Raw genomic sequence first — 24,804 nt, forward strand, 5'->3', positions numbered from 1 at the left:
GAAGTTTCTGGACAAAATAGGTAGTCGGGCTTTACACTACAAGTCTTATTTTGATTCAACAACTAATGAAGCTCAAAAGCATATGTTGCAATAAGTGTTGCCATAATTATTGCAGTGACACGGAAGTTTTGCTGGGCCTAGGTTTTAATCGAATTTATCTTAATGGTAATTTATCTTAATTGAGAATGAGATGAGAGGAGGTTTAGTAACGAGAAGTGAGAGGAGTGGAAAACTTTTAATTTTATCTTAATTGAAATGAGAGGAGGTTTAATAAAACTACGAGAGAAAATGAGCAGTGAGAGGAGTGAAACATTTTAATTTTTATCCTAATTGAGATGAGAGGAGGTTTATTAAAACTACGAGATAAAATGAGAAGTGAGAGGAGTGAAACATTTTAATTTTTATCTTAATTGAGATGAGAGGAGGTTTATTAAAACTACGAGATAAAATGAGCAGTGAGAGGAGTGAAACGTTACAGTGATGTTTTGTTTGGGAAAGGAGCGAGGTTTACTGGAAAGGCCTACTATGGAAAATCAGTTAGAGTGAGCTACTCGTTCCCCGCTAAAAAACTTTGAGGAGTGGGAGTGGGAGTGGGAGAGGCAGAGGGTTCGCCCATGTCTGGCTCAAACATGTTTATTTGCTATTACAATTATGAAACTAAATTAGTCAAACGCAAAGGTGAATCTATTTCTTTTCAACGTCAATAAAGGATCAATGTATTTTATTTGTGGTTTATCATTATAATAAGCACACAGTAAGACCAAGTGTAAGTCACTGAACTAAATTAAATACTTACTAAAATAGGACGAATGCATTTCAATATCGTGGCTATGTAGGATCACATCCGCAAACCAAAATTTTGGAATAAAAAGAGTATAAAACAAGCGTTCAATATAAACTATTTTATTTTTTTCCCCGAGGGACTGAAAATTCTCAAATAAAGAAGAATAAACACCTTCATTTGAGTTTAGACCATCTAAATAATCAAAATCAAACAACCCTTTCACAGTGTGAAGTCTTAGAATAATAAACAACCCTTGCCTTCAAACCGTCGTCTGCTCTAAGTCTAAGCTGTTAAATGGCAACTTATGTCCAGCACTGGTACCAAAAAATGGTCTGATCATAAACCAACCTTAAAAATTAAAGGTGGCAGCACATTCTCTGATTTTTTTGAAGCTGTGCGGGCAAGTACAACTCTAGGGGCGAATCGTGAGCAGATTTCCGCTTTAATTTGCTTTTGGAATCTCTACATTTTGAAAATTTTAAAGGAAACATTTAAAACTGCATTTACCAAGTTTAATGAAGTTTTTGTAAGTATCCGTAACCATAGCTTTTCTGATTTATCGATTATGACTTATCCTAAATGATCTTTTCTATCATATGGCGAGTGAATTTTAAACTGGAAATAAAAAATTACTTCGTTGAATTAATAGATTTTATCATTTTTAGCGTGTGCAAAGCTTTGTTTATCGCCAACACATGGCGTAAAAGCCGTTATAGAGAGCGATGGTACAGAAGTTGATGAATGGGACATTTTATCACATTTTAGAAGTGAAACTATTATGATTCTAAATGGAAATTAAATTTACAAATCAAATGCAATTGAACTCTCACCGAAACAATTGAATTCCTCAGAAGTTCAGGTCTCTTCTGATGTTTAGGTATAGAAATTTAAGTAAATTGTTGAAAAAGGGTTTAATTTATTCGGTTTTAAAATTGACATATATATTTTTGTTGCAGACTATTTTTGTTCAAGATGTTTCGGTTGATATATCCAATTTAGATGTTCCTAAGGATGGATACTCTATAATGGCACCTGTTGAACCGGCATCTCCGATTTCATTAATTGCGGAAGATCAAATAAAGATCAAGGTAATGATTATATTTGATTAAACGTTTCATAAGCTATACCGTCTTTTTAATCAAAGACCCATTTAAGACTTGAGGAAACCAGAAATGGGGGAAAAACTAAGCTCGCGGCACTATAGTTTTCTATTTACCCTTTTTTATGCAAAACATTTTTAATCACAGGATATCACTGACAATACTGCATCCATCCAAAAAGCGCAAGATCCTCTACACTTGCCGGAGTTTTCAGACTACATTGAAAAAAGATTAAGGTAGAGGGAAAGCCTATAGGGGTTTTTAGAGATCTCGTTGAGGAACTTGCGTATATGGGCTTCTCGGGAAATTCGACATAAGAACAAAACATCAGTACGAAGTTATAGGCAAAATGATGCTTCGAAAATATCCATGCATACACGTTGATTAGAGCAGTCACGTCAGTAAAAACATTTTTTATGAAAATTATGGTATTTTATTTCATTAAGTATTAACTTTTGTAATAGTTTTCTCAGAGGTTTTTAATCAACAAGCTCTCAACAAAAATAAGGCATATTTGGATGCTGGAAAAATTGAGAGAAAGGAGGTTTGAAGAAAGAAGTTCGGAGGTGATCAAACATGGATACAGCAAACGTCGAAAAATTCTTGGCAAAGGAACGTCTTACACTGTTGAAATCGAAACTTCTGAAACTGAGTTGTCGTATGAGGATGCCATTCTTCAAATTCAAGTAGAATTTAGCAAAATTGATAAGGATATTAGTAAGCTGCTCAAACTAACCCGCCAAACATTCACGAAGAGGCGTAACTGGATTGAAAAAGAAACCATTACATTTGAAGACATTGTTGAAAAATTCCCTCATTTTAAGGATGTGCGCTTTGTAAGTGGTTTAAAACCTAATTGCTTAAATGGATAACGCTATTTACTTGGTGAAATACATTGACCATAGCTTGAAGCTGAAATGGATTTACTTCTAAATATAGAAAATTCAAAGAGCACGTTTTGCCAAAACTTTCAAAAACTCTCATCCATTCTAGAGGAATATTTGGAACTGGTAAAAGTGGGAAATTATTTAATGACTTATCAATTTTAAATATCTAATTTGCTTAGGATAATGATGCTGAAAAGAATAGAGAAATAGCGCTGATTTTTTACTTGGAAAGTAAAATAAACTCTACACCTCGAACCAAAGGCTCAAAGAAGCCTAGCGATAAAACTAAAAAGAAAAAATCGGCTCCATTCTCGATTATTAATGCTTCAGATGTTAGTATTATCAAACCGTGTTAAGTTAAATATTCATGCATTAACCCAAGCCTTTACAATCTATGACTTAACTATTTGAACCTATAAGAAAGAAATATTAATACGTGCATAAAGTAATGAATAATTTTTCTCTATAGTTTAAATCATTCGCCCATTATCTATCAATTGTATTATAGAACGTACGAGCAATTAAATTTTCTTGGGAGTTTGAAACTAAATACGTTCAAAACCTAAACGTTTGACAAAAGAATGCGTTAACAACCTAAACGTTTGCCAAAAGTATGCGTTTAAAAGCTCAACTTACAAAAGCGGAACGTGTTTCAAACCTAAACATTTGAAACTAAATGCGTTTACAACCTATACGTTGGAAGACTAGATGCGTTTCAAACATAAACATTATCAATCTATACGCGTTTGAAACGTAAATATTTCAGCACCAAACGTATATAGGCTGGGCACGTGCTTAAAAACGCGTTGCATTTTCCCGTTTAGGAAAACGTTTAGAAACTAAACGTTTTTTCTGTGTAGTTAAAAATCCGCTAGATGGTGCTACATGACATTTTTAGTTCCTTCAGTGTTGTATAGATGGCGCGATTATTTACTTTTAGGGCTTTATGATTAAAAGAAGAGCCAGAAGCGTTGACGTTGTGGATTAGTCTTTGGCGACTTGACTGCTCTCAATCATGCATACGAGGAGGTAGGACAACCCTAAGCGTTTGTACCAAAAACGTTTTGTTTTGGGTCTATATTCGGATGGGTCAGTTTAAGAGTTAAAAAATGTTCTAGAAGTTTCTCGGGCCAAGTACCAGGATAGTAACTCAAGGTCTTGTTGCTTGGGGTCTAAATCAGCGTGACATTTCTCTGGGTTCTTGGAAAGTATTTTAGTTGCTAGGTATTTCATTTTGCACTATGGATATAGGGGTATAGGATAGTTCTAGAAAGTTATGTGTCAACATTGAGGGCTAGTTCCTCATCTATTTTACGAAAGAATTTCTTTTCAGTTTATTTTAAAGGGATAGGTTTAAGTTTAAAGGGCTAATATTATCTTTATAGTGTTAATTTAAGGTATTTCGTTATTAATTTAATGATTAATCGAAAATTTAATTTGATTTTTGAGACAAGATGGTTATAGAATGACTTCATGTTTTTTGAAGCTCGATTTTCCGCCTTCATTAAAAATGGCGGCCTGAAATGCATTAATATATCTCGCTGGACAACGCCGATTTTTTTTTGCTACTCTGTGAATACTTAATTTGATTGTTTTGAAAACATTGAAGATGCATTTTTTATTCTAAATATTCAAGTTGGAATTCTCCTGAATATTCAACATAAATTCTTTTCTAAATATTTATTATATAATTTCAGTAAAACTTCATCTGCGAATAAAATACATAAATAAAATAAAATTTCTATCCGAACAACCTTGGAGAAGCTTGACCTTTGACAGGGCAAGAAAATGGTATTTAACTCTATGCATGGGCGCCCGTTAAATTTCTCATTTCAAGTAAAAATATCCAAGGCGTCTTAGATTATTGTGTAAATCTAAGTGTCCCTCTATCCATATAGATTATGAAACGTAAACTTCAAACTACAAAAGAACAGTATCAAATTATTTTAGGGGAAATAGTCAAGGTTAATAATGGAAGGAGACTCAATTTAGTTTTTTTTCCAAATTAACGATAGTAAAATTGAGATATTAAATTCTCAATGTCACAAACCAAGGCGATTACCGACTCTATTATAACAGGAAAAGTATGGGCTATTGAGTCTGATTGTTTTCCGATGATCATTGAAACTGCTCTACTCTAAGCTAAAAAATAGATAGAGCAACTTTCATACGATGAGACACGACACAATTGCAAACGCTGTGCTGTTTATCATTTGTAGGGCCTCTCTCTCTCTCTTTTTTGCTCTATGTTCCAAAAACAGCCATCATTTTCAAAAAACAAAATTCTTCAGTAAAAATTAAAGGGATAGTTATCACGTTTAAAATGTGCTGGGAATAAGAAAACTTGCAGAGTAAAGCCGAGAAAGCGGGAAATATGTTAAAATTTTCCACGTCGTAATATATTTTCATGTCATAAGAACTTGCGATAATTTAACCTGTATTTATATTATTATAATTCAAACCATTCTCATCGGATATAAATATCCACTTTGAATTGAACAATATGTCTTCTCAACCATCCTCATGAATTCGCCGTCAAAATATTATTCCCACAATTATATTTTCAGAGCATTTCTCAACATCCAATTCTCAGGCGTCCAAATATTAATTACCGAACGCCAAATAAGTCCTGTTACACCTGTATTTTAGTCACGCCACCTATTTTGCTCCTTAAACTTTCTCAAAGAATATTCTTGAAACACTGTCCCTCATTCAATACCGCGGCTCGTCCAACTTTTAATAGCGATTCAAAAGATAACGTCGTCTGCCGTAAAATATCCTTCCAAAGAATTATCCCCAAATATCCACCCGCTGTATTAGCAACTAGAAAATTATAAAAAATCATTAAACATATCCAAATCACTATCTCAATATTTAGACGTTTACAAACCTCCACCAACAAGCCTCCATTTCTGAACACTGAGTATAATTCATAAGTTCTCATTTCTCACATGTCAGTGTGGAACTAAAAATTCTCGGTTTGGAACATCTTGTTTTTCTGATCGTAATATTTAATACGGAGCTAAGTTGATATAGATAAAATTAACAATCGTTGTTTTGAACGTCACGTTTTTTGTCGTAACTTTTTATTTTCTGAACCGATTTACAATTTGAAAACAGTTTTCGATTCTACGTGACAAGACGCGTGCAACGATAGCATTGTTGATACATTTGAAGCATTATTTCGTAACGTCATTTTTGGGGAGCTTTACTATTTCCACTATGGGTATTAGCGCCACAGTGTAATTTTTAATTTTAAAACAATTTTGAGAAGTCAGCCTTTTTAAAAAGTCCTATTATATTTCTCTAGCTCAAAAAGGAACAAAATGGCAGCCAATGAAAATGTCCAGAAAATTTTGTCCGGGACTGTTCAGTGGTCTTACATTTTTTTTTGGGTGTAGCCAATTCCACAACACATAAAGCACCTTTGAATTCTAAAGTACTCCTTTATAGGGCAAATCTCTCACCCCAACTTAACCTTCCCCATCTCAAGTAGACCTTTAAACTTATTCGGAACTACCTCAAAGACAAAATTCATGTTTAGGTTCTTAGAAACATAACTGAAGAGCAACTTTAGGTCGTCTGTTATAAATGCCCCATTCCCCTGTGCAATGATGGCTGCGACGACTCGCTTTTCTAATAAATCAGGACTAACCTCCTTAATTATTATTTTAGGATTATACCTACTGGAGCTATAAACAATTAATTTATCCTTTAGGACATCCGAGGATTATATGGCCGCCTAGAGTTTCTCTAAATTATCTAGAGTCTCTAAGTGAATAAATACCCCGTTTTTCCTACATACGCTAGGAGATGCCTAGATTACCGGGATCAAGCAACTTAATTATATCCTCAGAGGTGGTCACAACATTGTTATTGTTGCTTTTTTATCATTGGTATCTACACTATTTCTATTATCCCTAGTTTTTTTAATCTTTGAGCTTTTTTACCCCTGTTACTGTTCCTATTTATATTATTGCTCGGGGTGTTTGACTTTGCAACTGATATGTTTCGCTTTTTCTAGTAAGAGAGTATAGACCACCGTATACGGACAAGATTGTCCGTATACGATGGTACTTAGTGTAGCTGGGAGGAGGGGGTCGTTTCATCCCCCTCTTTTCTATCTATCTCTTGCCTCTCGCTCTAGATGGTACCGTGCCAGAGGGGGGAAATATGGTTGGGGGGGGGTTGACGACACTTATCACGTGATGTTGTTGGCGGGAAATTCGAATTTATAGAGGAGTTTTGGTGTATCGTATCGGTATGACGTCACGTGACTTGGTGACGGCGCTCAGTGTCCATTGTAGTATTATTTTGGTGTATCTTTAGGATATTGTATACATTTAGTGGATGATTTATTGGTAATTCTATAGGTTAAGTAGACCCTTTCTACACCATCCTGTAATGCTATTCTCTGTATGATTTTGAGGTCTCCATGAATGTTTATGTTTCTCTTATATTATAGAACCAGTTTTAATTGAGATAAGGTCTACGTAGTTTATTGAAAAGGGTACAAATTAAGTAGGGGTGTGCGAATACCACTTTTTGGGTATCAAACCGGTTATCGAATACCAAAAAATTTTCCTTATCAAATACTGAATCGAATAGTTTATTCCAAATCGAATACCGAATAGTTGGGCCTTGGTAATTTTTTTCCTTCCCGATTAATCGCGAATAGTTAAGCCTAGTAACCGCGAATATTTAACCCAAATATTCGCGAATACTAGGCCAGCTATTCGCGGTTAATCGGGTAGTAACCCTAATATTCGCCAATAAAATTACAAAGCAAGGAGAAGAACATTTAGAAGCTCCTAAATTTCAAAATACTTCTCCTCATTGGTGGTCAAGTATTTCTTAAAATTTTCCTATGCACTTGCTGGTAGTTTTTGATGGGAGACAAATAAAATTGGGATGACATTTTTTTAAATAAGGTGGGTCTCTCTAGTGCCAAGGACCAAAATACCGAATAGTCAGTTCGGTATTCGATATTCGAATCGAATAGTGAAAATAGGGTTATCGAATACCGAATCGAATTATTCGGTTCGGTATTCGATCGAATTATTCGATTGAAACGGTTAACCGCACACCTCTAAAATTAAGCTACGATGATGTTCTAGGTGTACTCCTGTTTTGTGTATTGGTTATCAAGTTACTGGGTTAGAACGATAGAACATTTTAGTATCATAAACGTGGCAGAAATACGGCAGTTTTTACACAACTTGGTAGCTGGTAATTAGTTAAAATGAACAAATATTACTAAAAAAACTCAGAACATAAGGATTACATTAGTTTTAATACGATTTGGTAGTTGATGAGTAGTTAAAATGCTTATCCAAACAAAAGTATACACGAATATAGCTTGACTGTCTCATATATTTTCTATTTAGCACACATTTTAACCAAAAAAGAATTACATATACCGTAACACATGATTTGTTACAAACCTTGTCAACAACCTTTCTCTCCAGAGTTCGGAAGTGAAATGACTCTCTATAGTTTACAAAATTCCCTTTTGGACACCCAACAGGTATATATTATATGACATTAAGGGGGAGGATGAGGTAGAACTTGATTCATAACAAAAGAATTTATCCCCATCTGTTTCTATTTATACGTAAACACGTTCAAACGTGTCTAAAGGGCTTTTGGGGGGATGTGTTTGTGCCTCTAGATTCCTTGCATTGCTATCAATTCAATTTATTTTTCATTAATTGGACCACCCACCAGGTTTTATTAAAGGGGGGGCTTAAACCTTTATCCCCATCTAGTTTTTATTTATACGTAAACATGTCCAGGCGTGTCTTAATGGCTTTGGGGGGGGGGTTGAACCAGTTGTATTGAATCAATGGAATTTATATTTAGAGTGATTTATAACTCACACAAATGTGTTATGTCCAAGTTTATGTCATTGAGGGGGGCGGTGACACATCCTACAAGGGGGTTCAAGCATTTAATTGATTACTGGTGGTTGCCCCGAGGGCATTATTAGGACAAGTCTCAACAAGTTTAAGATGTTTCCGTTGCGTCAACAGAAAGGCAATATATCATTAAACTGAAACATTAACCTAAACGTACTATATTTATCAAAATTATCGGCAACGTAATCAAAAATTTGTGGAAAACGTAAAACGGTATTGAAAGAAGCATCATTCACAACGCATTTCGTGTTAGAAGTAAAAAACAATCGAAACGTTTTTGATCAACTACGGTACAATTGACCGACACGAAACCTATAATTTAAAATTCCTAAAATCCCATAGGAATACATGGGGAAATGAATAATCCACCGAAACGAAAACAGTCATGTACATTGCATTTTAGCAACACGAAACGAGTCATTTGAAAAACATTTCAAATGCTTAAAAACGTTTCGATAAATTTTAGCTAAATTTATCAAAATTACTCTATGTTTCACCAAAAACACTTTTGATTTATTAAAATTCCACCATTTTTTTTCTATTTAAGTGTCGTAAACTTGCTTTGCAAGGCCGAAATATACACGTTTCTTTTAAATATTCCTTTTAAAAATGCTTACATTTTTTAGTTAATTTAGAAATTATTAATTTTTTTACGTTTTAAATTTCGTAGGGCTAAGATTGTTTTTTTTTTCTTTTAACATGTTATTAAATAAAAATTTTGTTTCAAGGTTTTCATATTTCTCAAAAACGTTTCTTTTAAATATTTCTTTGAAAATGTTTATATTTTTTAGTTAATTTAGAAATTATTAATTTTTTACATTTTAATTCTCGTAAGGCTAAGATTGTTTTTTTTACTTTTATGTTATTAAATAAAAATTTAGTTTCAAGGTTTTCATACACATTTACTTAGAGTTTACTTTAATGGTACTAATAATGTAATAAGATGGTTAGTTTATAAAAACCATATTATATTATGATAAATTATATTTTTGTGAAATTTATATTACGGAGTGTCTATTTGTGCCCGGGTTGCGGGCAGAAATAGCATAAAGGGTGCTAAATTCGCCCGGGTTCCGGGCAGAAATAGCGGCCGACTAATGCGAGGCTAAAAGTGCCCGGGTCCCGGGCAGAAATAGCCGGTCCACAGTGGACTGTCTATATCTGCCCGGGTTCCTTACTGATGCAAACCCGGGCAAAAATAGCCGGCCCACAGTGGGCCGTCTATTTCTGCCCGGGTTCTCGATTTTTGAGAAACCCGGGCAGAAATAGCGAGTCCACAATGGGCCGTCTATTTCTGCCCGGGTTCCCCGTTGCGGTAAACCCGGGCAAAAATAGCCGAAGATAAATTTATGGCTAGTTGTGCCCGGGTATTTTGCTCATTATCAACCCGGGCAGAAATAGCGAGTCCACAGTGGACTGTCTATTTCTGCCCGGGTTTACCGCAACGGGGAACCCGGGCAAAAATAGCCGAAGATAAATTTATGGCTAGTTGTGCCTGGGTATTTTGCTCATTATCAACCCGGGCAGAAATAGCGAGTCCACAATGGGCCGTCTATTTCTGCCCGGGTTCCCCGTTGCGGTAAACCCGGGCAAAAACAGCCGAAGATAAATTTATGGCTAGTTGTGCCTGGGTATTTTGCTCATTATCAACCCGGGCAGAAATAGCGAGTCCACAGTGGACTGTCTATATCTGCCCGGGTTCCTTACTGATGCAAACCCGGGCACAAATAGCGGGCCCACAGTGGGCCGTCTATTTCTGCCCGGGTTTATATAATGTGACGAATACCCAGGAAGAATCGTTACGTTGTTTTTATAATGTGAAAAATACCATGAGAGGAACTTGTAGGAAACGTGTTTTTAGCGGACGTATCCATCGTGTTCGGTTGTTATGATGTCCTGACGGCTATAAACGCCGGGTTCCTTTGTTGGTAGTGTATAGCGATAACATACATACCTATGCCATAGAAAATAAAATATAAAGAAATTGAAACTGAAGAGGCGGGCTAGGTACATTTCCGGAAGTAGGCTTACGTTGTAACTGGAGACGGAAGTGAATCTTCCTTCTAGCCTTTCCATGTACAAACTAGGTAGCCTCAACGACGGCTTGCACAGTGGAAGGAAGGTGCTTCCATTCCCTTACATTATTTTCTATGCCTTACAGTAACCATATTGGACTTTGTCTAATCTCGCAAAGTCTTTCGAAAACCACGGAGTGTTCAATATCAGGATTTGAAACCAAAGAAATAGGATGTCTTGCAAAAATCATATGCCATGAAAAAACTAACACAAATTATGCCAAAACGTAGCGTCTCTGAAAGAGCATTTATTCACTCAAATTCTTAAAGGCACCAAAATTTAGAAAATAATTGGTGGTTATATAGAAATTATAAACACATTGTAGACAACAACGGTAGGAAATTGTCAGCCATTACAGTACTGTTTATGACAAACTGAATAAAGGGTAGGGCATAGGGAAATGAGCAAAATATAAGGGGAATCTCATAGAATATAAAAACGATGGTAAACAGCAATAAGAATTTACATTTCAAGACAAAATTCAATGAACGTTATTAGCTTTATCTGGTTTTTTTTTCACTTTCTATCGATACAAACAACCTAATTAAATTATAGAATTGTCAAGGAATGTTATAGTTTAGGTTGAAAAATATACCTAAAGAGAAATACGTAAACTCTCCATTTTATTACTCGTTTTCAAAGGTAAGCCTTTCAAGTACCTTCTCTGTGCACTTGTACTCGCACCTCCATTCATAACCCTTCTTTGGTTTTAATTTTAGGCATGCCTCGTGATACCATTCATGGCAAACGTCGCAACAATACATTTTTTTCCCATCGTCGGGTTTGCGACAATAGCAGTAAACTGATTCATACACTCCTTGGTGAAGAATGGTTACGGATAAATTATTTACCGTAATGTAGGGAAATGGCGTTAGCTTGTTTTCTCGAAGGCAATTGTGAAAATGTTTTCGCATTATGTTACCTTCCATGTTGTATGTATAAGCGCCTGGGTTAAGGTTCAGGCATGCGTTGACGGCGTTTGCCACTGCGTGAGCCCCACATTCCCTCTCGGACTGCTGTGTCACTTTCATGCACTTTAAAGCAATTTTTTCTATGGTAGAATTTTTGAATTGGGCACTCAAAAGGGAAATAACTTCTTTGATGTGTCGTATACCATTTAACGAGTCGTAGAGCGACATTTCAGCTAAACCATTGCTGAAATATCCAGACACGCAAACGTAGTGTTCATATATTCCATAGATCTGGACCATATATCCCTCCTCGGCCACAGTATTGACGATGAAAGGAACTTTTGTTTTAAAAAATCTGTGAAGTGAGATCAAGCCCGTTGTAACATTTAAATGCTGGTTTTTAAGAATTTCCTGGGCAGCGTCCACAATATCACCAGACATGTCTTCATGGCTCAAAAGATTTTTCTCGTGAGTTTTGCTTAATTGAAATGGGTTTTTGATCCATATTTGGTCTTTAGGATACTGAATATTTGCGAGGTAAGACACTGGTTCTCGGGCTACTATGATTTCCGTTCTAGGCATGCGATTTTGGAGTCGTGTTCTTGGACTTTTCAGTTGTTCCTTCCTTCCCTTTACTTTGTTAAGTCCAATAACTGTTTGGTGTATTCCTTTGGGTCGTCCTCTTGGTTTCAGTTTCAAGGGTTCTTTAATAAGATCAATAATGTCTTGCAGACTTGATTTAGTTTCTTCGGGTGCTGGCTTTATATCCCGAATTAAGCAATCCTCATCTTGTATCGATCTTGGTTCCTGAATTTGTTTGGAATTGGGATGATCTTCATCCATGGCACTTTCATTCATTTCACATTCATTCGAATCGAGTTCATCCAGGTCACCTTCATTCGAATCGACTTTATCCAGGTCACCTTCACTCGGATCCATTTTATCGTCTTGCGAATCACCTTCATTCGAATCGACTTTATCCAGGTCACCTTCACTCGGATCCATTTTATCGTCTTGCGAATCACCTTCATCTAAGTCATCTTCGTTCATTCCACTTTCAGTCCTTATACTGTGGTTCATACGAGCTTTGTCTATGGAGTTTGTATCATCTACTTCATCTTTATCGAAATTTTTGCGGCGTTTCTTCTCTTGCTGTTGGTTTTCACCGTCGCCAATGTTTTCATCTCCCTCCTGACTATCTTTTTCTCTACTAACATCTTTAGTTTCGGTTACCAACTCTCCATCGTAAATTTTTCCACGGATTACAATTCCAATATCTTCTTGCTCTGCCCAAGCTGTAGTTAGGATGTCAATAATGTTTGACTTTTTTTGAAAGGTTTTCTCGCCACACGCGGAAGCAACGTCTAGGAGCCGTTTTGCTCTAGGAGCTAAAGAGGCGAATTTTTGTTGGCATGTACGACTTTTTGAACTTCGTACAGTTACGTTTTGGGTCACAGCATTTTCGGTTGCCAAACCTTGAACCCATTTTTGCTTGCTTAATCTAGGAGAGAGCATATCTATTTGAAATGGAATTTTTTTTTGGTGCTTTCGAACGCAAAAAATGTGGATGCACGGAATGCCTAGCATTTTGTAAGAAGAGCAGGAGCAAGTATGTCCGTTACTTATTGCATTAGATCGATTTTTGTGAGTGACTAAAAAATTCATGGAGTTGTCTATTGGCTCGCACTTTGAATCCTCCGACATTCCATTTTTCATGTTATTTATTATTTGTTCAGCAAAATTCGGCACACAAGCCTGTCGAATTAGCTCGGCTGCTTGTGCTAAACCAGCGTCTTTTAAAACGGGATGAAATACTTTTTTCGTCAACGAGGTGAACTTTGCCTGAACGTGCAATAAGTTGATATAGGAACATAGCCCTTTCATGTCATCGTAAAATTGGTCGAGGGAGTTATTTCTTTTACTCACTGCCGCTTTAATCTTTTGGTTTAAAGATTCTAACCTGTTGTTTGTGGTATCACCCAAGTTGAAATGCTGCCTACGATAGCACATGACCCATTTATCTTTAATGTTCAACCAGTTTTCTTGGAAATATTTTAGGAATTCTCTGCTTAATTCCTCATCCTTAAACATTGAATCTACATTTTCTTGAAACTCAGATTCTGTAAACGAATAGGCGATACTTTGAACCCACTTTTTCGCCTTTCTATCTGCGGACGTAGCCATTTTCAGAGAATGAATTTTGGTTTTTATGGCCTTAAGGACGTGGAACAGACATATTTCAACCGTTACGTGAGGAAATATTTTTTCGATAACATTTATCTCGGTGAAGTCTTTGTCAACCATAAATGTCTCGATTTTATCGGTATTCGGGTTATTGTTTTTAAAAGCAGAGAAAAGCTTATGGATGACATCTTTGGTTTCACATTTCACAAGACATAGTGCCACAATCTCGCTGAGATTGTTCCCATCAACGTTCATTATTATGTATAGCGGCATTCGACAAAAGTTCAAACAATAAGTCGCGTCGCAAAGCACATGCTCGGGGTACTTTTGAAAAGATTCACGCATAAGTCCAGTTTGCCAATACGCGAACGTCAATTCGAAGGTTTGTTCGTCGTATTCAACGTCTACCACCTACAACAGAAGTTGGGAAAACAAAATAAGCTCTTTGAGTCAAAAAGATCATACCCAGAGGAATGCACGCACTCCTTTCATTTAAGAGTGGCAAGGAGATTAAAAAGTCATAGGTAGTAATCTCGGAGTCAAATTCATATCACGCGGGCTATTACATTCGCGTTTACAGACGCCTTACGTCACAAACACTTCTCCTTTCGCCTAAAAAATCAAATTCGGGGTGGGAGGCCTCTCATTGATGTGGGGTTGCGGTCGCTAATTTGTTATAGGTTTTTCATATACAATGCAAGCATGGATTAAGTAACCTCAGTGTGCTGAAATGCTGTTAAGTTATCCGTTTTTTGGGCTGCTCCAACCAGAGAGAATTAAGATAGGGAGTGGAAGTTCCTGCCTTGGTACTGCAAAACACAGTGTAGCTCAAACGAGGGGGCGCGTCTCGAATAACCGACCCGGGGTAACATCCTGTCACATGACAACCCTCTCATTTTATTGGGGGGAAGATATTCTCTCTGATGGCTACCGGAACTCAACCCGGCCTCTTATTGCTCATCACGTGGTCTTAAGAGCTACATCTTACCCCCTAGTTTCCGCTCCATTTCTTAATTCTCTCTGCTTCAACTGCTCCGGGAGCAATGGAAAATACATTGCGTCAATGGGTTCCGGGAGCAAAGGGAGGAAGTCGGAGCAATCCAAAGAAAAACGGCATAAGTTTCTTCCCCCTTCAATATTTTATCCCCGTGTATCGGTAGCTACAAGCTTCCGGTGTAGACAATTTTTGTCACCAGGGTGCGATTCGAACAATTATTTTTACAGAGAGAGTAAAGCCCCGTTTTCATGAGAGCGATAGCGAGAAAAAACAGAGCAATAACTATAGGATTGCAAGCTAGCTTGACCATTCATGTTATTCTTATGAAACCCTACGCTCCTGTAGTTGTTGCTCTGTTTTTTCTCGCTTTCGCTCTCATGAAACGGGACTTTATCCCTGAAAGGTTGTTTAATCCATGATGCAACCTTCGTTTATCATAAATACACGTCAACTTTGACAATAAAAAAAAATATACAAATTTAACGGAAAGGTTTTGGCAAGTTTTGTTGTTATTTTTGCAATTTAAATCGATAAAAAATTGGTTTTCAGAAACTATCAATCTCCCTTTAAAAGCTTTAATTCCGAGGGGTCGGACATATGGCGTTTTTGAAATTTGAGAGAGATCTTGGGATTTTAAAGAAGTTTTTAGGAGGGATTTAAAGATTTCCATGCTAATTTCCCATAGAACATTTTTAGAGATTTTGGGATTTCGTCGAAAGTGTACTGGATTTTGGCTAATGTCCGACCCCTCGTTTACCTCCTAGTTACGTGCAAAAAACGTCTTAGCAAGTGTAAAGTGAAGCTTTCCATGCAGTATATTCATATATGTTAAAACACAATAAATATGCTATAATACGTACCATGTTGGGATCATTTTCTTTGTCCCTGTTTAGTTTTTCCAGAAGCTTTTGCGCGGAATTCTTCCCTTGATCACTTTTGTTCTTCAACACTTTAGCTTTAAAGTTATGCAGTGACTTTGGGAAGTCTATTTTGTCTTCTGTCTCTATGACTTTGAGCAAAACTTTTTTATTGTCCGCTCCTAGACTCACTAATTCTGAAAAATACGTTTTAGATTCTTCATCCATGCAACGAAAGGCTCGATTTTGCGGATATTTTTGGTACATTGATGAATCAGTCCGGTGGTTGTGTTCTAAATTCATGGAATGTATGTACAATTTGTCGAACCTTGTGCTAACAGAATATGACACGAATGCTGGGCACTCGTCTTTAAAGGTTGAAGATAAGCGTTTTCCTTCAGATTTGGAATCGTAGGATCCATAATGAACGCAAGCGTACTTCACTTTCGAGTATTTCAATTTATCCGGTAAAGGTTTTTTGCGGTACTTTCTTTTGTTCTCCGACTGAACTGTTGTCGAATGTGGAGCTTTGGAGAGTATAGGAGAAAAATTTTTGTCGCAGTATTCACGATGATTTTTCCAAAGAGACTCAAAATCGTCAAATTGCATATTAATTTGAAACGTCATTTTGACGTTTAATCACGCCAAACTTTACGGAAAAACGTGTATTTCCTCAGAGTCAGAGTCACGAGTCGACTACAACCGATTTCAAAAATCACTATATGGGCTGGTTTCTACATTATTGGCTTTCACGTATACAAGAATAGGCAAAGTAACACTTTCGTGCTACTTTAGAAATTGTAAATAGGGTCACAGACAGGGTCTAATACGGGGTTGGTGTTTTTAAAACTTAACTTCAATGTTTCCAGGCAGGGAGAAATGAGTTGGATGACTCACTTTAGCAAAGCGACCATCCGAATTTTTTCTTATCTTGCCCATAAAAATAGCGTGAGAAATCAGTGCACTACATATCGAGGGGCCATTCACTCAGTGTAATAATATAATAAATAAAGGCTTTTTATTCGGACATCCCCCTCAGTTGTGCCTTTGACTGTACTAAACGGATTACGCGTAATTTATGAAAGTACTGCCCTTGACAGGGCTAAAATGATTCGTAATCGGTGTACTGCTAGTCTGAGAGTGATTAGCCATCGACTATATTAAATATCTACCTTCATGTAGTGCTTAACCTCTCTTACAGCCCTAGAGCAACAAAAATCACTCTGGTGCTTTCACAATTTTCCCACGCTTTTGGTTTTTCAAAGTTAAAGTGAAACATTTAATGGAAGAGTGAAACATTTGGAAAAGTGAAAAACCTAAAAATTGAAACCAGTAAGGCTAACCCATTGATTTTGGTCATTACCTGACCAAATTAGTTAAAGGTGGAATTCATAAACGTCGGACGCAACGTAATTTAGTACAGGCAAAGGCAGGGCGTCGTGCGCAAAAGGCGGAAATTTGCGCACGACGCCCTGCCTTTGCCTGTACTAAATTGCGTTGCGTCCGACGTTTATGAATTCCACCTTTAAATCAACTCAAAACTTGAATGCTCCGAATATACATTTTCAAAATGGAAAGTTATTTTTCCTAAAGTTAATTTAACCTTATCTATCAGAAATTAATATTTCAACCAGACCGCATCGCATTTCGGAAATGTTTTTTGCAAACATTAGTAAATACGATGAAGATGTTTAATAATACATGGCGTTATAGCTTAAGAATCGAATCAAAGAAAAACCAAATCTTACACACTTTTCATGTGCTTTACAGTATTTCTCCTTTATCTTTTTCTGCCAATTTTAGAGTTAATGCCTATCCCAGTGACGATGAAGTCATGGAGAGGTATTACACTGGACGTGTCTGTGTGTGTGTGTCTGTCTGTGACCGCGTTCGCAGTTGGCAAATCGGAGCAAACGTGTTCGCAATTTCCGGAAAGCGTTCGCAGTTCACAGAAATTTGGAGAATTCTATTCCACGGTACTCATTGGCTTCCAACTCCACCATCGTGTGTTCTTTGCCAATCCCAGATTGACACTAGTCTGTACTTACTGGCTTTTAACACCACCATCTACTGGTCTTCCATCTATTCCACATTGACCCCAATCTGTATCATTGGCTTCTACTCCATTATCATCGCTGAGGTTAATATTTACGCGCCGATCTTCTAGGGGTTAGGAGAAACGTCTAGCCTCCCAATGGCGGGGCCTCCACCAAAGTTTCACGCAATTGCGCTTTTTCTTATTAATATAAAGGAATCGATCGTCTTATATACCCTAGATCTCCAAAACTTCGGAAAGGGGCTTAAGCTAGTCTAGAAACGTCAATAAAATTAGCTAATATTATTTTTGTTAATTACTGACGATTAAAATAATTAATATGAATTATATGTATATTCATCCCCTTTTAGTATATTTAAGAAAAACCTCTCTTAACCGTAATGTTTGTAAACAAAGTTTATATAGGACGAGTAATGAAGAATGCGTTACGCGTATAAAGTATACACAATGCATTTCATAGATAAAGAGAGAGTAGTAGGGTCTTTCGAGACGTTGGTCTCGACTCGGAGAGGTCCTATTTTGGTTCCGCAACTTGTATAGCTTCACTATAGTCCAATCCGCTCAGATTTCAACAGCTAAAGTTATTGCTAATATCGAACACAATACTTTAATCCCTTGACTCTAATGTTATGTTATCTTTGCAGGATATTCTGAATAGAACAAGTGCGTAAATAATTTCGCGGTACTCCGAGTAGTTTCCAATGTGCTAATGTTATCATGTTATACTGCACCCAACAAGGCGCTAAAGCTATACTATATTAAAGTGCACACTTTATAAATTGCCACTTTTACCTGTGAAATGACAGAACCACGCGATACTCCCGTTTCGAAATTAAAGTTTTATCGACATTATCTTTACCTTTACTGTTTTATCAACTTTCTAGCTTCCCCGATATTGAATCTACAGTCTCAAAAGCGCAACTTAAACATTAATAGTAAATCACATAGAGATTAACATTACGTTAACTTCGATACAATATATTTTTGATTTCAAATCCTAACTGCTCCGTGATTTTTCGAAAGACTTCGAATATCCTTCTATGAGATTCCCCTTATATTTTGCTCATTTCCCTATGCCCAACCCTTTATTCAGTTTGTCATAAACAGTAACCACCAATTATTTTCTAAATTTTGGTGCCTTTAAGAATTTGAGTGAATAAATGCTCTTTCAGAGACGCTACGTTTTGGCATAATTTGTGTTAGTTTTTTCATGGCATATGATTTTTGCAAGACATCCTATTTCTTTGGTTTCAAATCCTGATATTGAACACTCCGTGGTTTTCGAAAGACTTTGCGAGATTAGACAAAGTCCAATATGGTTACTGTAAGGCATAGAAAATAATGTAAGGGAATGGAAGCACCTTCCTTCCACTGTGCAAGCCGTCGTTGAGGCTACCTAGTTTGTACATGGAAAGGCTAGAAGGAAGATTCACTTCCGTCTCCAGTTACAACGTAAGCCTACTTCCGGAAATGGACCTAGCCCGCCTCTTCAGTTTCAATTTCTTTATATTTTATTTTCTATGGCATAGGTATGTATGTTATCGCTATACACTACCAACAAAGGAACCCGGCGTTTATAGCCGTCAGGACATCATAACAACCGAACACGATGGATACGTCCGCTAAAAACACGTTTCCTACAAGTTCCTCTCATGGTATTTTTCACATTATAAAAACAACGTAACGATTCTTCCTGGGTATTCGTCACATTATATAAACCCGTGCAGAAATAGACGGCCCACTGTGGGCCCGCTATTTGTGCCCGGGTTTGCATCAGTAAGGAACCCGGGCAGATATAGACAGTCCACTGTGGACTCGCTATTTCTGCCCGGGTTGATAATGAGCAAAATACCCAGGCACAACTAGCCATAAATTTATCTTCGGCTATTTTTGCCCGGGTTTACCGCAACGGAGAACCCGAGCAGAAATAGACGGCCCATTGTGGACTCGCTATTTCTGCCCGGGTTGATAATGAGCAAAATACCCAGGCACAACTAGCCATAAATTTATCTTCGGCTATTTTCCCGGGTTTACCGCAACGGGGAGCCCGGGCAGAAATAGACGGCCCATTGTGGACTCGCTATTTCTGCCCGGGTTGATAATGAGCAAAATACCCAGGCACAACTAGCCATAAATTTATCTTCGGCTATTTTTGCCCGGGTTTACCGCAACGGGGAACCCGGGCAGAAATAGACGGCCCATTGTGGACTCGCTATTTCTGCCCGGGTTGATAATGAGCAAAATACCCAGGCACAACTAGCCATAAATTTATCTTCGGCTATTTTCCCGGGTTTACCGCAACGGGGAGCCCGGGCAGAAATAGACGGCCCATTGTGGACTCGCTATTTCTGCCCGGGTTGATAATGAGCAAAATACCCAGGCACAACTAGCCATAAATTTATCTTCGGCTATTTTTGCCCGGGTTTACCGCAACGGGGAACCCGGGCAGAAATAGACGGCCCATTGTGGACTCGCTATTTCTGCCCGGGTTTCTCAAAAATCGAGAACCCGGGCAGAAATAGACGGCCCACTGTGGGCCCGCTATTTTTGCCCGGGTTTGCATCAGTAAGGAACCCGGGCAGATATAGACAGTCCACTGTGGACCGGCTATTTCTGCCCGGGACCCGGGCACTTTTAGCCTCGCATTAGTCGGCCGCTATTTCTGCCCGGAACCCGGGCGAATTTAGCACCCTTTATGCTATTTCTGCCCGCAACCCGGGCACAAATAGCAACGGCCTTTATATTATTCTAAGAAAGCGTGTATATTTCGGCCTTGCAAAGCAAGTTTACGACACATGCCACGAGAAGGCAATATACTCCGCACATGTTCACGACATTAGCCTATATATGAGATTAAATCGGAACTTCAAGTGTCACTGGCCAACAATATAGCGCCAAAATAAAGAGTTCAATTTTTTTTACTTATCTCCTCGTCACAAGGGATCCGACGGTCAAGTCATCATGCGTGACTACTCAATTTTTAAAAAAATTTAACCCTTTATTTCGACAGTATATTATTGACGAGTAGCCCTTAAAAGGGCTGTTTTTTTTCTTCGCCAATGCTCAGACTCTGTCCCTTAAGGCCTGCGCAATTATTTCAAAGGCATTAGCCTGCCTAACTGAGGCATTAGCTTGCATAACTGAGGCATTGTCCAATGTCGTTACCGCCTCAGCCAGTTTTGCTTGGGACGCGGCTATCGACTCTAGAGCTTTCCTCATGCCTCCATATTCGATATTTTGGGCAGTTTGGGTCTCCCCCAAATGCTCCGCGGCCCGTTCATAGGGCGTTTTGCGGCTTTCGGCCCTTCTCTTTTTTCGAGCCTCATTTAATTCTATAGATTTGTTAAACTTGTTAGTAAATGTCAGGATTAGCCTAAATTATTTGCTATATAAAAATACTTTTTTGCAGAATCTGCAACTGAGTTTGACACAAAACCCATATCATCCGTTTCCGCTAGATTCGCCACCGGAAATCTCGCGGGTGGTTGGCGTAGTTATGGTTGGTTCTCCAACCACCATTGGGAAAATCGGTGCCACTTCCACCTCAAAGTTGTCATCCAACGGAACAAATGACGAGGTGGATTCCTTTGAGGAACCGTTGGCCGCAGGCGAACGGAGGGATGAAGTTGATGGGGTAGGAACTTCGGAGAACCCAGCGTCAATAACAGACTCTAGGCCTGTGACCAACCCCTTCCCAAAAGTTTGGATTAGCCTCCCTTCTAAATCCGTAATGAATTCCGGAGGTGGCCCACCACCAGTCTTGCCAATATTGGCCTTAGAGGCTTTGGCTTTTACGGAGGATTTCAATGCCGTAAAGCACTAACGGAGTTATTATGTTAAAATATATATTAAAATGTATTTAAATTAACATACCTTCTTCCACTTTTCAATATTTTTTGTCGCCCCAACTCCGCAACTATATAATTGGGAGGCTAAGTCCTCCCACATGGCCTCGTACTTAACCCTACTAAATGTAGCGCTGAATTTCATGTCTACAAAATTTCTATTAGCTTCTAAAAACTCCACGTAAATTAATTGTTGTTTGGCGTGTACTTTAACACCAATTTTAAATTAATGTTCAAATGAAATTTAAAAATAAATATTTTCAAACCAAAAAAGAAGCACGTGTTTGTATCTTAAGAAAAGAAATCGAAAGAGAAAATTTTCTTTGTATTGAATGTATTCCCAGTACAAAGACTCGTTTTCCAAAATTTTCCACTTCTTGGGAAAAACCAAAGTGTCCATCCTTTCAATTTGAAAGCGCGCCTAATCAAATTGACCAATAAGGAAGAAGTGGGCGTGGAAAAGTACCCCACGTGATGGAAAAATCAACACGTGGCTTAAGAGAAAGTGAGTAGTGACGTCCATTTGGATTGAGAGAAAAGTTTCGAAGTATCCGAATGATGATAAGGATTGGGGTTAGAGAATACGGTTTGTTCGGTCCACTCCGAATGAGCCCGTTCCGAATCATAAGGATTCGGAGTGATCCGAATGATTTTCGATTTTTAGAGAATAGCCTCCCAGTAGCCGAATCCTTTGTAGAATTTACGTACGACCAAAATAACTTAGGATCTTTCTTAATTGAGTCATGGATCGTCTTGGCGTAAGTCGCCTTGTCTCGTTTCAAAAGGCGCCTGACTTCCAATCTGTATTTTTTATAGTTAAGAAAATCCTGTGGTCTTGCCTGTCTTTTATCTTTCCCGTGAAAGTACTTTTTCCGTCTTAATGCAATACGTAGGTCGTTTGAGTACCAAGTAGGGTAGTTCTTCCTGTTATTAGTGGGACCAGTTTTCCCCGATTTACTAATGGGGATTGTCTTTTCCATAGCGCTGATAATGTTTGAAGTGACTACTGAAATTAGTTCCGGAATATCATCTGTTTCCTCCAACAGGTCCCAATTACTGTTCTTTAACATAATATAAAGGTTAAAGTATTCGCCTCTTTTGTAGATAAAAGTAGCTCTACCGCGAGGGGACACCGGCTTGAGTTTAAAGTTTTGGTAAGCTAGTTGTAATGGCGGATGATACTTGTCAATGGGTACAAGTGAAGCCGCGTTAACTGGTTTCCGAATGTTCGGTGAATTACTAAAAAAGAGATCTAATATTTCTCCTCGATGGTTAGGAGTTTGGTTAAGCTGAGATAAATTGCTCGCAGATGTCAGATCTAGTAAGTGTCTTGCTTTAGGTTTAACAGACCGTCTACAAACCGATATTGTACCTAAGTTCCAGTCGACGTTTGGTACATTAAAGTCGCCCATAAATAAGATATCGCCCTAATGTTCTAAGAACTTTGATGAAAGGTGTGTTTCCAAGTCGTTACAGTGAAGCGGGACTAGTTGGGGATATATATGTGGTTCCACATAAGAGTTTCTTGTTATTTGCACTAAATATTTCCACCCATACTGCCTCAAAGTTCTGTTCTAAGTCTGTTCTCCTTAAAAATTTAATGTGTTTATATATTGCTACGTGGACCCCACCGCCTCTAGATGACTCCGCTCTATCTGTACGGAGGACATTGTAGTTTTTGGTAAAATAATCCGATGAAGAATGAGAGGAACTAAGCCAGGTTTCAGTTAGAGCAATTATATCGTAGTTTTGTAATAAACAGTTGGCATAAAATTCTTCTTGTTTGGTCCTAAGACCTCGTACATCTTGATAATAAAAAGTGATGTGTGTGTTAGAAACCATGATTAAAGTATGACGCTTGTCTTAGACTGTGGTCACATCAGACTCGAAATTATAGATCATGCTGTCGTGCAATGGACCCCTAAACATATTGACAAAACTGCCTTCAGGAAAGTTTACGGGGTCATATAGCAGCTCGATTTCGTCATCATTCGCCGTGACATAGAATGACGCGTACTTATCTGGATGTTTAGAGTTAATTCGTAGACAAGTTACAGTTTTGAAACTCGAGTCTTCTATAATACAAACTCGCAGGTCCTCATTTGTTGTGCATATTGGTAATATCCTATTGGATAGAATCCCGTTGGATCGAATTCAAATTTCTAAAATTGTAGCCAAATTTAAAACAATTTATAGCCCAAAGAGCGATTTTCTACTGAATGGGAATATTTAAATGGAAGAGCTTTCGACTGAATGGGATGGGTTTACACATATAAAATCATAGCGTTTTCCTTGAGTTGCCGGGCTCCAGTAGCGCAATGGATAAAGTGATTTGGATGATCGAAGAAGTTAAGCAGCATCTAGCGCCGTCAGTACTTGGGAGGGAGATCTCTTAATGGTAAGGTTAGATTACGTTAGGTATGGTTAGGTTAGGGTTAGACAATTTCCAAAAATGGAAGTTATTTTCTGAAATTTATTGAAGAATGTTATTGGTGAACACATATTATTTGCTGCAGTATCAAGAAGTTTAATAAGAAAATCAATTTTATTTTTAGGTTAGGTTAGGTTAGGTTAGGTTAGGTTAGGTTAGTTTAGGTTAGGTTTGGTTAGGTTAGGTTTGGTTAGGTCAGGTTAGGTTAGGTTTGGTCAGGTTCGGTCAGGTTAGGTTAGGTTAGGTTAGTTTAGGTTAGTTAGGTTTGGTTAGGTTTGGTTTGGTTAGGTTAGGTTAGGTTAGGTTAGGTTAGGTTAGGTCAGGTTTGGTTAGGTTAGGTTTGGTTTGGTTTGGTTAGGTTAGGTTTGGTTTGGTTTGGTTAGGTTTGGATAGGTTAGGTTAGGTTTGGTTTGGTTAGGTTAGGTTTGGTTAGGTTAGGTTTGGTTAGGTTTGGTTAGGTTAGGTTAGGTTAGGTTAGGTTAGGTTAGGTTAGGTTAGTAATATTTTATAAACCATTTAACAATGTTACGCCTTTTCCAAAATATTGAAACTTAGCTTCATTGACTTCTCAAATAATATGCCTTTTCCAAAACATTACTGTTATGTTAGGTTAGGTTTGGTTTGGTTTGGTTAGGTTAGGTTAGGTTAGTAATATTTTATAATTCATTTAACAATGTTACGCCTTTTCCAAAATATTGATGTTTAGCTTCATTGACTTCTCAAATAATATGCCTTTTCCAAAACATTACTATTATGTT

At 37.7% G+C, this 24,804-nt stretch overlaps 1 protein-coding gene across 1 annotated transcript; it reads right to left on the bottom strand.

Moving 5' to 3' along the window:
* Positions 1 to 10,735: 10,735 nt before the first annotated feature.
* On the bottom strand, positions 10,736 to 17,047 carry LOC149614098 (uncharacterized). Its single transcript, XM_089857814.1, has 2 exons — positions 15,718 to 17,047; positions 10,736 to 14,271 (listed from the first exon to the last, which is right to left on the bottom strand). The coding sequence occupies exons 1-2, from the start codon at positions 16,339 to 16,341 to the stop codon at positions 11,392 to 11,394; spliced, it is 3,504 nt and encodes a 1,167-aa protein (XP_089713940.1). The 5' UTR covers positions 16,342 to 17,047; the 3' UTR covers positions 10,736 to 11,391.
* Positions 17,048 to 24,804: the final 7,757 nt, after the last annotated feature.

This window comes from Phalangium opilio, unplaced genomic scaffold (assembly GCF_054372755.1).
Source record: "Phalangium opilio isolate 3A_F unplaced genomic scaffold, DU_Popi_V2 ptg000225l_1, whole genome shotgun sequence".
In the NCBI taxonomy this organism is placed as follows: Eukaryota; Metazoa; Arthropoda; class Arachnida; order Opiliones; family Phalangiidae; genus Phalangium; species Phalangium opilio.

What these genes read in the sequence shown, in the direction of transcription:
- LOC149614098 (XM_089857814.1), bottom strand. Translation starts at nt 16,341, where the DNA reads ATGACGTTTCAAATTAATATGCAATTTGACGATTTTGAGTCTCTTTGG. An exon ending in AAGAAAATGATCCCAACATG is followed by an intron (nt 14,272 to 15,717) that starts GTACGTATTATA and finishes CTTCTGTTGTAG; the next exon opens with GTGGTAGACGTTGAATACGA.